Source organism: Chlamydotis macqueenii, chromosome 1 (assembly GCF_036417535.1).
Source record: "Chlamydotis macqueenii isolate bChlMac1 chromosome 1, bChlMac1.mat, whole genome shotgun sequence".
Taxonomy (NCBI): Eukaryota; Metazoa; Chordata; class Aves; order Otidiformes; family Otididae; genus Chlamydotis; species Chlamydotis macqueenii.
In genome coordinates, this window is record NC_141556.1 from 101,195,942 (window position 1) to 101,211,746 (window position 15,805).

Here is a 15,805-nt window from a genome sequence, read left to right on the forward strand (position 1 = left end):
GGTTAATTTACATGTGACAGTAAAAGTATTGCTCAGTGCAGTGCTACGACCAGAAAGGTTTGAATAGTTCTAGACCACTGTGTTCCTCCCTCCCCAAATAGGTGTTCTACAAAATCGTAAGATATTCTTTCATTTCTTGCTGGTCTAAAAATGCTTGCCCAAAATGTTATATCATGAGGAAAAACTAATGTCTTGCTCCCTTCTCCAACAAAAAGATCACTTAGTCCTTCTCCCTGTCACCAGAAGACAAATACTCTTATCAGCCATTACTTTCACTCTATACCTTAAAAAACAAGCAAATAAACAACTTACCTTGACTTCTTTCTTGTTCACAGTAGGTATGTCCTCAAATCCTTACCAGATTTCCATCCTCTGTTGCACCAACATCCTCTGGGTGTGAAGTTTCCAGTTTTCCACAATGCTCCTGTGTTCCGAAACCTCAAATGTTCTCAGCACCCTCTGCCTCCAAAACCTCCTCTACCCCTGAGTTACCATCCCCTTTCCTAAATTCACTTCCCTGGATCACTTTCAAAGCTTCTACACTTTGCTCTTCCTCAGTAATTTCCTACATTCTCCTTTAAAAAAAAACAAAACAACCAACCACCCTATCCACTTCCTCACACGTTTCCTCTCCCCTCACGTTATTCTTCCCTTGCCCAAGTATCTTCACTGTTACTGCCAGCTGAGTTCCATATAATTCCCACTTCTCTTCCCTCACAAATCTCTCTTGATCTCCTCACCTCAAATAGTTGTAGTTTTCCCATCTCCCTCTGTTTCTGTGATTTATATCCCTTCTCCAAGTTCTTTCAGCCTGCCTGTGTTGTGAATCAGGATTATCAGAATGTTGTGATAATGTTATTTTTCATTTCATGTGGCGAATTCCTTTTGTTGATGTAAGCAAAGTTTGTGAAGACTGTGTGATGTACGTATATTTTAATGACAATAGGGTAAGGAAACCTCCAGTACCCTTGTCCACCTGATTTAGTATTCTTCCCGGCATTCTGTAACTCCCAATGGAGCCTCTCAGCGTCTGTCATCCTTGGCAAGAACATCCTTGAGTAAAGCTGCTTTTTTCCCTGCTCTGCTTTCTTTCCTTCACTTCCTCTTCCTCATTGCCATTCAAAAAAAGTATGAAGGAAGGGCAGAGCCTGTTACACGGGCTTAACTGCCTTCCTTCCCAAATAATTACTCATAGGAACTAATGCACAGGAATTTTCAGATTCATGTTCCTTTCCACTACATTTTGCCTATTCTAAATCCAGTGGAAATTAAGATACATCTGCTGCTGTTGCAAAGAAAGCATACTCATGGATTTATTAGTGAAGCACAACTATTTCACCAGCACTACAGATTCAAGCATGCAGAATGTGAAGTGGCACTATAGTAAGACCGATGGGGATCATTTTGTGTGTGTGTGTGTGTGGGTTACGTACATGGAAATGCAAGAACCGAGAAGCATGGGATCTCAGAGTTGCAGAGAATCCCAGTGCTCACTGTAAGAAATAATTGTATTTGTCACTTCACAAACATTGTAAGAAAGAATGCTAATGAGGGCAGTAATGGGGTTATAACTCTAGATAAGTCAATGGTCACACAATGAAAAAAAACATAAGACTACTTAAAACAACCAAATCTTTAATTAGAAAGCAACAAACATGCGAACAGCAGGTATAGAAATTTATTTGAACCAACGTTTTTACTATAATGAAAGTTACTTTAAAACATTGATCCAAGCTCCCACATTTGCAGGTTAAGGAAAATATTGCACTTTGCATCTTCTAGCACCCCTCATACATGGCAAAACATTTTAAAAACATTTTTGCTTATTTTACTTGCACACTCTCCCAAAGTCATGCACACAGTCATTCAAAAACAAAAGGTTAGGTTATCCAAAAGCAATACCTTAGAATTGCACTAAAGCTCTGTAAGGAAAAATATAATTAATGTCTTATACAAATTCCATTAACGTTTAGGTGCTTGCACACAACTGCCGGTTACTCTTCATCTTCGTTTTCATTCTCCTGACCAGATCCTTCTGATCTGTCACCTTCCAATCGGTCTGTAAGACAAAGAGAAGATTTAGTAAAGAGAACTTCTAAAGTTTTCATTCTTTGGTAAATACTTACAACATACTGTCTCCCTGGGCTATTACACAATGCACAGTGGCTGTGGGTTACATGGTAGAAAAAAGTCCATATGGACTGACAGCAGAGATTGGGTAGAAATGTTCCCACAAGAAAGGAGAACGGGATAAAAGCCCTAAAGGATTTCCAGGCATAAAAGTGAAATTTGTGTACAAAAGAAAAAAACCTTATAGCTGCTGACTGGCTGTCAGCACAGGAAAAATGAATGCAAGCATATTATTAAAAAGAGATGGTGAATACAAGGGATTGAAACACTGTTCTGGAAAGCTGAAACTAAAATATCTGCAGTTAGATACCTGCATACTCCAGAAAGCTGGGGAATCAATCTGTCATTGTATACATCAGAAAAAGTACCTTCTGATGTAAATGTTTAGAGAAAGACAAATGCAGAAATGTACGAGGGAACATAATTGGCTCAAGATCTATCCTAAAACAACATGCATTGTCAGGTTAAGACATACTCAACCCAGCCATAACACAGATTTTTGCTAAAACATTGTAACTCAAGTGTTGGGCAGTTCTTTCAGTATTTTACTCAAAAAAAAACCAACGTAGGAAAAAAACCCAAACTTAATATATTCATTTACAGCAGCGGCGAGGCACACCACTGAGCTGGATACAGTGGCTTCCTCCCCACTCTCACAGATCAGTGAGAGGGGAAAAGAGGAGCAGCAGCTGCTGCCAGGCAGTTTCCTTCCTCCTCATCACTATAAGCCAAAAACTCTGCTCAGCCAGCGTCAGACTCCCCATATTCAATATCTACAGTCATTTTCACCCTCATCTACAGTTCTGTTAGGTTTCTGCCCCATATGTTATACCAGCATCCCGAAACTTCGCCTCCTTGCTTCCTACCCAGTATGATGTCTCTCCGTTGTCCTCCGTCTTCAGTATCAACCAGCTGCAGTCAGCTTCTTCAGCACTAACATCCAAGAACACCAGTTCCCAGCAATGGTTCTCCATGCAACCCCTCATATCACCAGTTTCACCCCTAGGGAATTGCCCCTTTGCTGAAGGGACCATCCTAGTACCTGCTGCCTCAGGAGCAACTGCCAGCAGCCTCATTAATATCTCCCACAGTCCTGTATATCTTCACACCCTCCTTTGTCCCCAGACAATTCCAAGCCCACAATGACAGTCCGTTTATCTTACAACTCATTCCAGTCACCCTCAATAGCTTTCCCATCACACAGCACTCATCTTAAAGATCATTCCTTAGAAAATAGAGTACTTTTCAACACCTAATTAGTACTACATTATGAATAAGCTGTGTCAGGATCAATAGTATAGAAACATCTAAAAATATATTTTGCTCTTCCTCTTTGTTTTGAGGTAAAAAATAACAGCTGCAAAAATGTTGCAAATCTCACACTGAAGAAGCAATACCTAAGTGCTTCTAAGAGATCCTTGAACAACCCTTGAATCTTCTCACCAACCCCAAATGTAGCCACAGACAGCTGAAGATCTTGATGGCTCCCCAATCCACCTGCATAGACCAGTGTAGCAGACAACCTCTTCAGAAGTCTCTCACCTGCTCTTATATGATTCAATGAAGCCAACATTCGTAACATAAAAGAAGCTGGAACAGTAATAGTGTTTCTGGTCTCTTCCAGCATTAATTCATTACGTGTTATAACCTGGAGGCAGAAAAGGGGAAAAAACAGCATCAAAAAACAAACACAAAATTGTACTGCATCAATATGGGTTTGTAGATTCAAAGTTCCTATGCAAAAGGCATTTACGGAGTCCAAAATTACAATAATTAATATTTAATAATTATTATTGAATACAGTTACACCAATTGTATGTGGTAAGAAAAGTCAGACAGTGGACTCTGCCTACAGATATCTAATTGTCTATCTAAAGAATATTCTAGTAAGATCATAATTCCATTGTCCACATGCATGGTAGATATTAAGGCAAGCAACTTAGAAAAACTTTTGGAAATGAGATCTTGCACAAAATAAGGATGACTGATGAGAGAAAGTGCTGTTACAGATGGAGACTGTTGTAGAGAACAAAGTTCTAGCACCAATACTGGCCAAGAATGTGTGATGGAAAAGAGATGAGGTTACCCTAAACTCCTACCTTCATGCTGCTTGAAACTTCTGGAGAAAATCCAAGGAACACAAGCAACTACTCTATCCCAGTTCAGGAGCATTGTTCAGCTCCATAATACTTTCTGAACACATCTACAACTTCCCTCTAAAATGTCTGGAAAGAGCCAGCTCCTACTGTCTTAGTTTCAAAGAATAAAACTTTACTAACCAATACTTTTAGCTCTTTTGACTCCTTCCCTCCTCTTGGTACCTCCTTGCCATCAAGTTTTAATCCCACACCTTAGCTTGTCTCTTAGCTTTTAGACTAGGTTCCTTTGTTATCACTAAGCATAAAAAATTCTTCAGGTGGAGACAAGGTCTGACAATTATTCAGTCCTTCCTCTCAGATCAGCTGCTGTAAGGCTGGATAATAATGCATTTCTTTTTCTCCCTTGAGACTCCTTCTCAAGCCTGTTCCTCTTGTGAGGAACATGCACTTGCAAATGTCGCAGAGGCCTTCTAGGGAAATCAAAGCACCTCTTTTCTGGCACTCTCATCTGTTTGCCCGGCACTTTTCACAGCTGATCACTCCCTAAAAGAAGCAAACCGAGAAGACAGCAGGCTGCCATTTTTTCCTGTTTCACCTATTCCTATTCCTCCAGTGCATCATTACTAACACCCTTTTGACAGCCTGCTTCTAATGCTTTTCTCTATTCAGAGATTTGTTCCCATCCCTGCTGTCTTTTCCTATTCACTAAGGTCATGCATGGCCTCTCTAAGTTCTAAATACAGTTCTATATCTATACTGAACTTTCCCCAAACACAATAATTTCTCCCTAGACCTTCCTTTGTATGGAAAATTCAGTTTAGGTACATTGGACACTTACTCTAGCCAAACTTAACATGGTGAAAACTATTTTATTTCTGTGAACCTCTCCTGTCCTCTACATAGGTATTCCAATACAGGGATAAATTAAAAAAAACAAAAACCAACCCCTGCAGTCAAACTTTCTGGAAGTTCTACATATTATATTAAAGAAAAAATAATTAACTCTATAAATAATTTGTTACTATTAAAAATTAAATGACAAAAGTATCTGTACAATAATTACTTTTAACACACATTTATGTTTAGCAATATTTCTAAAGCCCAAAGACTCTCAAACACATCATAGGTTAAAACTATCATACAATATACAAAGAAGCATCACTTCACTCAGTGTTACTACTGCTAAAATAATGGGAAGGGTTCAAAAATCACAAGTGGATGCTTTGGGGTTTTTTCAGGGGAATGGAGGGGTAGTTTCTGTTTGTTTTAAATATATATAGCACTAACAGAGAGAAATAATAATAAAGAAGACTCAGTCTATGATATCCCTGCTGTCCAAAAGATTGCACAAAAAAACCCCAAACCACCCCACAAGCAAATTTGCCCTAATATATTACTTACAGAAAAACATTTAACTTTTTAATAAATTAGGTTATGTAAATCACTAAAGATTATTCAGCAGCCAACTATATGATCCTCATAGGCTAGTCGCGATATACACTGTTATTGCTTTTGGGGTATGAAAACACTGTGTTACGTAACTATATATACAGCCTTTTATAACTGATTGGGCTTGCAATGTTTGCTTTATTCCATGAAGTTCCCAGTTTGCAATCTTAACCTTAACTTCCTTTTATGCCACAGAATATTTAGTAGGATTAATTTTTGCCCTCCCTGTTCTTCTGTGTATCACTGTATTTCCTTCAGTTAATTTATTTGTTTAAAGACAGGCAGTACCTTCATTTCTTAATTCCTGCCAGTTTTCCTTCTATATCTGACTGTTCATACTTTTTCCAACTTCTTTCACAGACATAATATCAGAACATATCATGTAATTTCTAGGAGAGTTAATGAAATACAAAGTGCCTCTGTGTGCTGCCAATGGTATGAAAATCAGCTGTTATAAAGTGTGGTTTTTTATTTGTAGCTCATTTGTTGAGCATTAAATAACTCTGTTAATTCAGTATCAGTAATTTGCACCAAGGGTTTCTATGGAATTGGCAGATGCAACATTACTGTGAAAAAGTAGGAAAGGTTCTTACCTCATCTGCAAGTTTTCTGTTAAAAATCTTGGATTCTTCCAACGGTGACCAAATTTTTATATCATAATCAATACCCGAAGAGGCCAGAACTAGAAGTAAGTAATAGTAACTCTAAATTAAATGTGTTAGGTCTTTACCAGTATTTTCTGCACTTATCCGGAATTGAAGAAAAATACTTCACTTGAGGCATTTACTTACACATCTCAGGTCCCATGCTGAACATACAGCTATGTAATTACTAAGTCTCCATAGGAGATCTGAGCTATAGATTATGTATTTTTAAATATATATATAAAGAAAACACTTGCAAACATAAACAGTCTTTTTAAAATAAAAAAAAGCACCACAATATACATAAGACAGGAGCAGAAAGTAAGAATAAACCCAGCCTCCACTAATACATTTCTGCTGACGGCCTGATAAGTAGATGCATTAATAACAAACTGGCTTTGTAGACCCAAATACAAAGACAGAAGTAAGATCATTTCAAACATATTTTGACATTTGATAATTTCAGTATATTTCATGAAAATTTATGTGATATTCAAATATAAGGAAGCAATGGATGCTCTTATAAGCACTCGCTAAAATATGAAAAACAAAAAGTTGCAGAATATTCTCTAGATCATTGCACAAAACTACTATGGGAATAAAAATTCCATAGAAAGATCTCAGTAACTGGAAAACTGGACAAGATTAACTGCCCTACAAGGAGGATGACCTCTTCATTATATTTTCAGTGTGTGACAGGGAGACAGTCACGCTCCATCAAGAAATCAGTAAAGCTACAGGGCGTTTTGAAAAGTGCTTCCAGAAGGAGTGTCCAACCTAGTCACACACTCCAAACACGTACAAGAAAACAATTTCAATTAAGCATTTAAAAGTTCAAAGCTTATACAGTGTAGAGCAGTATTAATGTTTAAAAAAAACCAAACAAACAAACCAAAAAACAACCCCAAAACCCCAGCCTCTTCTGGTATTACTATAACTTTATTTGCTTATTTATTTACAGCTGACTGTTACTCTGCAGTCATGTAAGCTATGAAAACAAACAAACAAACAAGCAGACCACTAATACTTTTTTTGACTGTGTCAGAAGATGAATAATAGTTCAGGTTTTAGATCTACAGGTCAGACAATTTATTCCTTCTACTACTTTGGTTCATCTTTTCTATAATATATTCCCCCAAAGACAAATTAATAGAAATTCTATGAATTTTATTCATTCTTCTAATCTGAAAAAGCCAGTGAGACTGAGACACCCACTTTACTCAATTTTTTCAGCAGAGCCAAGTTAGAGACCAGATTCCAATAACAATTCCCAAACTACTGCTGGCATTTCAGTGACCCCATATTTCCTTCATTAGTGCCATGGAAAACATTTAATGTATCGAGGGGAGCAAGAAATGGAGATTCTTCATACTACATCTTAACTTTCTAGAAATACTATGTCAGTAACATTTTCATTCCAAGACGTTACTGAGTAAAGGAGGGTTTAAGAGCCAAAGGTCATTAGTAAAAGACAAAATTAAAAGCTGTATTATCTGATTTATATGGGAAAAAATGAACAATAGTTCATTAACAGTGCTCTACTGGGAAAATAATTTAAGACTGAGATTTAAAATGCTTTACTACAGATAACCTGAACAGGCAGACTGTGAGAAATGATCATCTTACTTGGGTCAAATGGGTGAGGCTGAAGACAGTTCACCACATGATTATCAGCTTCCAGCAACATGAGATGTTCAGCAGTATGTCGATCCCATATAAAAATATGGCCACAGTCTGAACCACTCATGACAAAGTTAGATCCCCAAAAATTGGCTTCCTTTATCTGCAGTAAAAACAAATACAACAATTACTTTATAAGACTAGCTTGGAAAGCACATCAAAGAGTACACTCCCATTTCTGCAATAACACTGCCTCTGAAGTAAGAGCTCTGCAAGTGCAGAAACAACATTTAAGAAAATTTAAAGGAAACATTTAAAGAAAAATAATTTAAAAAGAAAATTCAAAAGGTATAAGATCTCCAGAGCAAAGTGGCTGCTACAAAAAAAAAAAAAAAAAAAAAAAAAAAAAAAAAGAGGAGTTGAGGAGAGTTGAAGCAGGCTGAGCAGTTTGGAAACACACGACAGCAGATTTGTCACTTTCCAAAATGACACGAATGATACTGGAGACAGGGGTATGTGAAACAGTTTTTGGAAAGAGTTTGGTAAGTCAAAGTGAGTGACAGGAAATCAAACTTAGGAATTTTTTCTCCTCTCTCTCTAATCAGTCAGATAAGAACTAAGATTTCTTAGTCCAAGGACAAAATTAAAGCCACTGAACAAGGCAGGCATCTGGTTAAAAGCAGCCCTTCAGCTTCAGCTATTACAGTAACAGTAGATGAGAGCAAAAGCATCTCTCCCTGCAAGCAAACCATTAATACCACAGTTTTCTTGAGGCAGCAATGATGCATCCTATTCTATATGGTTGTTCCTATCATTACTTTGTTAAAGTATGAGTACCTTTGCAAAATGTTTTAAGTGATATGCCTAACATTTGTCATGTATCAGTAGTGTTCCCATGCTATCAGCAAAGAGTACGTGTAATACTTCATTAACATGGACTATTTATTATTTTTAATTTTTTTTTAGAAATACACATGTATAAATTTAGACAGCAAGGTAAAACCTGTCTTGCAAAGGCAGTGAGTTGTTCGAGGGCCTGCTGTTCACACTGAAGGTCATTCTAGCATCTTGGGCCAGTTTATGGAATTTTCCTTTGCACTGACACAAATTATATTAATTTTTAAATAACGTATCCATCAGAAATTATAATCAGTTGATCTTTGGTTTTGGCCTACAGCTAACTTCTTTATAATGTCATTGATAATACAGTAGTTTGACTCTGGATTATAATTGGCTGTAATTAAAACAGTCAAGGAAGACTTCTCTGATTGGAGAACTGTACATTTGAAGGAAGAAATTCTACACCTTTGAGAATAAAACGGTAATAATTTTTACTTAAAAGATGCACAAATTACTTAAGAAATTTTCATAAACCAGAAAAGGTGGGAGGAAATGCACAAACATGTGAGTGAACACAACTGGGCTGGATGTGCTGTTGACTGAACGGTATTGCAGAAAGATCCAAGGTCCTTGAGAAGGCTTCCAGGAAACCAACCAGCTCTCACTGCACCTGTGTCATTTGTTGCGGTGCCTCCCAGTCAATGAAGTGATGCACAGTGTGCACTTGGGCTTCTCCAGGAAGCTCTGGCAGCACTAAGGGAGGCTGACAAAAGGCTTCCTTTGGAGCAGGGGGATCGTCTCAGCAGATACAGTAAAGGCTTCCTGTCTCATTCCGCCTTTCTTCCCCCGACATCAACGCACAGCTGCTGCTCATTCTCTTCATGCAATGAAGAGAGGAACAACATCCTCTGGGTAAAGGAAAATGAGGGTTTAGGGAACAGTATGTTCATGCTTTAGGCTAGTATACTATATAATGTTTTATTACATCATCTATTTTCCTTTCCTTGTGTGAAGTGCTATTAATTCAGTAGGTATTTAAACCTTCTGTCTTAAGCTCCATAAAAATTCATGGTATCATCAGCACCATTGTTCTGAATATGCATTTGCTAACAATGCTGTGAACACTTTTCTAATGAAGCAACCATCTTGCCCCTCAAAATGGCTAGACTCTCTTGTCCCCGATTCTGAGAATTAAAGAAAATAGCAGAGAGAGTCAATTACAAAATAGCTAAACTTGACCTGTACTTGACTTGAAAAACCTCTCCGGAGACAAGCAGGTCAATAAATCTAAACGTTGTTCTCCTCTTTGTTCCCATCCCTCTCCCAAAAACGTGGTATTGTCATAGGATTATAAGAATAATATATTATCTGATAATAATTTATACATATTAGTTATATTTTAATGGATTAATATATTTATTATTTCTATTAGACTATAATTTTTATTTCTTAAATTCTATTTATTTGTAAATAATTACTTGTGTAGTAAATGCTGTATTATTTATTAATTGTGTATTTACTAATTCAGTGGGAAAATCCAGACTACTAGAGCATTTCCTAGATCTGCAGTCTCCTGAGTTTTGGAACTCAAGGCAGCTGAAGCAGCCTGTCCGATGAAACAGAGTAGCATTACAAGGAAAATGATCATGTAAACAACAGAGAAATTGGAGATCAGGAAAAGCAGCAGTAGTATCAGATATCCATTTCACTGAAATATAATGTTGATCTTATTCTACACTTGCTACACTCAAGATACCCTTATGATTACAACCTGAAATAATGTGGCTTATTCAATTTCTGAGCTATAAAAACCCACCCTAGGATATTTTTTTTCAAGAAGCCACTACTAGGTTTGTTAAATGTAGAATAATCTTTCCATGGCAAGGCCTCTATTGCCCTCCCTTCCTAAAAAGATGTAACCTGAATGAAACTAAACAATTAGTTTGAACAAACAAGAATGGGTCATTTCCTTCACTAATGATTACAATCTCCTTCAGAAATCGCTTCTGATTTTACTCAGAGTAGGACATCAAAATAACTATTGTTAAACTATTTAAAATAGGAACAGGCTAGGCAGCAGTATCCTTCTCCATTGCTGTCCTGGAGGCTAGATGAGGTGGCAGAGGGAGGAGGAACATTGCTTCAAGAGCAGTCAAAACTGCATCACAAGATGTGAGCTGAAAGCTCCACAACAGTCCAAAGTTTGTGCTGGAGAAAAGAATCTGGAAATGAAAAAATGTAATTGTACATGTACATGTAACAATGTAATTGTTTAAAAAGGTATGAGTACCTCTTATGAACTCTTTAAATTGACAAACACAGTGCAAAAGAGATACCTATGTGAACAGAAGTTTCCTACGCAGCAGCTTTCAGAGTTCACACAGATGACGTCCAGTGTTTGAATATCAGCATAAAATAATTTCCTAATTTTTGGTATTTACAAATATCTCTAGCATAAGGGACAGAATTTTGAGTTTGAGACTATTTATACAGAATCCTACTATGGAATTATTTTCCAAGTAACACATCATAATAAAGTTCTAAAGAGGACAGTGCCTCCATATCTTTCTTTTTGCATAGTTTTCTCAGAAAACACAATGAAGAAAAGGGCAGAGATATTGTTTTGCTCTGTGCTTTGCCCCAGCTATCTTGATTTAAAAATCACAATGACAAAGAACCATTTTAGTAAGTTGAACCCTTACTGCTATTAAAAATATGTGCTTTATTTCCAGCATGAGTATGTCCAGTTTTAAATTTCAGGCTTGCTAGATCTTTGTCTTTAGAATATGTACCAATGATTGCAGTCAGTGCAATAAAGTCTTCCTGATGTCTAAAAATAACTCACAGAAACTGCATTCCTGGATTCTGTAGTGAAATATATGTTTCCAATATATTCATTTGTTGGCAGCTTTTGTCTTACAGCTCCTCTTAATAAATGTTTTTAATTATTCTGTTAGAAGTACTTCTAAATTATCTCCAATAATAAATACCTTTATATTTTAATTCTCAATTATGACTTCTTCCTGCTTCCTTTGCATTCTCTTAAGTAACTGCTGATTTTACATTTCTAATATTCATAAAATCTAATTTTAGTACCACATAAATTAAAAGAATTGAAATTCACATTTAAAACCTTTGTTTTTCAAATTCATATACACACTCACTTCTACTGCATGCATACGCAACTTATGCCATTTGTTAGTTACACACAGATGCTCCTTTGATGAAAAGTTTCTTTAAAGTCAACATTTTTAAAGGGGGAATTGGGATGAGGGGAATAGAGGAAGAATGGCATATCTGTGAAAGGAGATAAGTGTAGAACTGGAGGGAAAAATAGTGAGGAAGAGATAGGAGAGACAAGGAACTGAAGGCACATGGCAAAAGACAAATTTTGAAGGAAAAGAAAGGGAGCTTGGGCTCACAAGAGCATGTTTTTCCTCCAAGAGCTAAAGAGAAACAAGAAAACCCACCCGCCACCATTCCACTACCATCACACCCCCTGCTGCCATTCTTTCTGGTCTGTTTCATGAAAAAACGGTAACACATACTACTCTAATGACATTATTTGAGAGGTTACATGGCAGGGATCTGTATGCTGGACCTAAAAACCTTCCAATCCTGCCAGTGGTGCAACCAAACATCAATATAATGGTACTTACCTTCGCTTTCTGACAATGTAAGAACTATAATTAAAATATGCTTATTAAAAAAATTATAAGACTGCCAAATTGAGTTCTCAAAAGTAAGGAAGTACCTGAATTATTCAATTTGTCTGCATAACCTTAATACCTTAATTCACTCTCCATGTATATATATATGTGTGTGTGTATGTGCGCGCGTGCGCATGTGTGTGTGTGTGTGTATTAAAATAGTTCATGTTCGTGTAATTGACAAGACAACTTTATCCTTGGGATAAAGAGAGATATCATCAGCCTTTGCCTTTGCCTTGCAGGAAAGAGGATATTGATTACAATTTTATTTTTTTTTTAAAAAAAAGTTTGCCACCATAGAAACCAACGGGGAAAAATTAACTAATCTTCCATTGTATGTATCCTTTGTGCTGATGTGAAACAAAAGCAAAAACACCAACCCACATCCCAAAGAAACCAAACAACAAAATTAGTGAAATAATCTCTCTAAGAACACATAAGCAGAAAGAGACTGAATTAAGACCACTTAGGCAAGCTTAGTTTTAGTTTCTCTTAACTACGAAATGTTTAATGCTATGATTTTTAAACTAATGGGGTTTTGAGCAATTAAAATTAATTTCTGAAATACAGTGCAAAACTCCTTGTCATTAATCAAAGTTTATTCCAAGTCTTCTTGCTTATGTAGACTGAAATATGCATTTCTGAAGTGTTTTCCCCAGTGTAAGCAAAGCCCCCAGTCACACAAACTCCATAAAATTGCTTTTGGAGGTAGAGGGACTACTCCTCAGATCATCTGCAAAATAATATGCCTGCTACTTCTACAAATTACCACCTAATACTCAGAGAACTTCACATCTTCAAAACACTGTAAAAAGCAAAAATGTAGCAGCAATGAAAACAGCATTTGTTTCTCATGCACCACTGCTTTACAAACACAGTAACTGCATTTTTCTTAAAATACAGTATTTTGTATGAAAAAGACAGAGTAACTAGTAGTTAGATTACAATTTAATAACTAGCACTATTTCCTTTTTGTTTTTAAATTCAGAGATGTCAAGGCTCTTGAAAACTATGATTTAATCCTCACTTTCCCTTCCAAGCTGTTCAAAATTATTATTTAATCTTTAACTTTAAAGAGTTTGGAAGGGAAAGTGAGGATTAAATCATAATTTTGAAGGTAGGCACATTTTATACCACTTAAGGTGACAAACAAAATGAAAAAGAAGTTATGAAAAAAATCCCAAGATTTCAAAGGAAGTTAATGGAGAGAGTCTTAATCTCAAGAAACTTAAATGCCTAGCATGGTGAACAAGTCACACTAATTTTAATTTTAATTTAGAGCAAGTTATGTGGCTTCCAAATGAATATACAAGAAAAAGTGCTTACAATACATTACAGTATGCTTTTTGACAAGCATATCTATGTGGCAGCTACACTGATTCAGTTCATAAAATCCCTACAGTTCCCAAAACTAACAAAGAGTTCGTACCATTGTTCGGGAGTTCCGATGACCTTTATAAACCATCTTTATTAAAGGACGTCTAATATTCAATGTTTCCAGCTCTTCCATTTCTTTTCTTTCTTTCCTCCTTCTGAAGAGCTCCTGAATACGGGCAACAGCAGATCGTCTATAAATTGCAGACAAAGAGAACACTACTTAAAGTCCATCTGTAAGCACTGAAATGGGCTATCAAAGAAGACCGTAAAATAATAATTAGGCACTCAAACACACTCTCCATAAGTTTGAAACATACATCAACATTACCCCAAATGTAAAATTACAGACTTTAATTTTTCCATCCTGGCTTAGAACAAGAATAGCATGCAAGACAGTGGAATGTCAAGTGATGCAACATTTTAGTCCCTCTCTGAAGAACAAATTTCAGTTGTTGGCAAAATTCACTTGCTATTTTATTCTTCAGTGCTGGAGATATCCTCCACCCACAATGAGGCAGCAAAATTCTGAAGTGAAAAATCTATGCCAAACCAGACATTTTAAAAATTGAAAAAGTTAATTGAAAAATTAATACCTTAATTCACTCTCCATGTATATATATGTGTGTGTGTGTGTATGCACGCGCGCGCGTGTGTGTGTATTAAAATAGTTCATGTTCGTGTAATTGACAAGACAACTTTATCCTTGGGATAAAGAGAGATATCATCAGCCTTTGCCTTTGCCTTGCAGGAACACTAAGGATCTAGTGTTTCGTTAAATGTATTTCTCTTCACTATTTCTGTATGACAAGACTCAAGATTTAGACAGCTTTAAGAAAGCTCCTACTAAGTCAAGAGATGCTTTGAGATCAACTATTGTAGCAACTATCTGATATGCTAGCAGTGAGGGATACAGGTGAAGATTCCCTAGAATAACAAAAAAAAAAATAGCTTTAAGTTTGCAGTTCCCCATAATTCCAGACATAACCAAACTGTCACATCCCAGTACCTGCACCTAACTCTCTTTGTTCTTTTATTCTGTGTCAAGGTTGTTGTTAGCTTTGAGGTCTTGAACATTCCTAGGGGAATGCCGTCTCAGGAGCAGGTACAGATTTTAGCAGAACACAATGAGTCAAACTATAACAGGACTTTATATGATCCTGAAAAGCAAACTTGGTCAGAATCGAATATATTTGCAGCTTCAGTACACTGCTACCAGAAAGCTAGTAACCTGAATGTGTCTGCAAGTAATGTGGCATGGTGTTTTAGTCACTGATCCTGGAGACTCTTGCAACAAGGCCTCTTTTCCAGAAACTAAACCACCAGATCTATCTCATAACTAGTTCTCTCAGCCAGTGGTCTGCTTAGATTTTTGTTTCGTTTTTGTCATAGGAGAAAGTTGGACCAAAAAAAATAAAGGTAAAGTAAGTGTTACCCTATAGCTAGACAAAGAAGGCAAATGAATGCAAGTAATGAGTCATTAATACAGATTTTAGAAAAAAAAAAAAAAAAACAACAAAATGCCCCACAAACTGTCCTACTAAGATCATCTAATATAGTTAAGCTTTTAAAAGATATTTTAATACTTATTTTTATAGAAACTAGAAGAAATTTGTAAGCACTAGCCAAGAGATTCATTTAACAGTGGACTATTTATTGTAATGCATTTCTTAGAAGTTTGTTTAGCAAACAATCCCAGAAAAAAAACAGACTACTACTTCCTTTGTGAGAGTTTTCTATCCTCTCAAAAGCTCGTATGTAAGCAAGTTTCTGGTTCCTCCTTCTTGTACTACACTAAATAAATACACTGTATTTGTTAGTTAGCCCTTATAATATATGGAGTCTCAATTTTAATCTTCAAGAGATTTAAGAGGAGGATTCTTCATACAATGGAGGAAAAAAAAAGAAGTCCATGTTCTTTACCTACTATGCGTTAAAG

General features: G+C 36.4%; 1 protein-coding gene across 1 annotated transcript in view; it reads right to left on the reverse strand.

Moving 5' to 3' along the window:
• Window positions 1–1,618: 1,618 nt before the first annotated feature.
• The window catches only part of DCAF6 (DDB1 and CUL4 associated factor 6), a 91,397-nt gene continuing 77,210 nt past the window's right edge, over window positions 1,619–15,805 (reverse strand). Inside the window, exons 18-22 of the mRNA XM_086763197.1 lie at window positions 13,922–14,060; window positions 7,949–8,105; window positions 6,272–6,360; window positions 3,673–3,778; window positions 1,619–2,059 (exon numbers count right to left, since the gene is read on the reverse strand). Of these exons, the coding sequence (XP_086619323.1) occupies window positions 1,995–2,059; window positions 3,673–3,778; window positions 6,272–6,360; window positions 7,949–8,105; window positions 13,922–14,060 (556 nt within the window). The 3' untranslated portion in view covers window positions 1,619–1,994. The remainder of the gene's footprint in view (window positions 2,060–3,672; window positions 3,779–6,271; window positions 6,361–7,948; window positions 8,106–13,921; window positions 14,061–15,805) is intronic.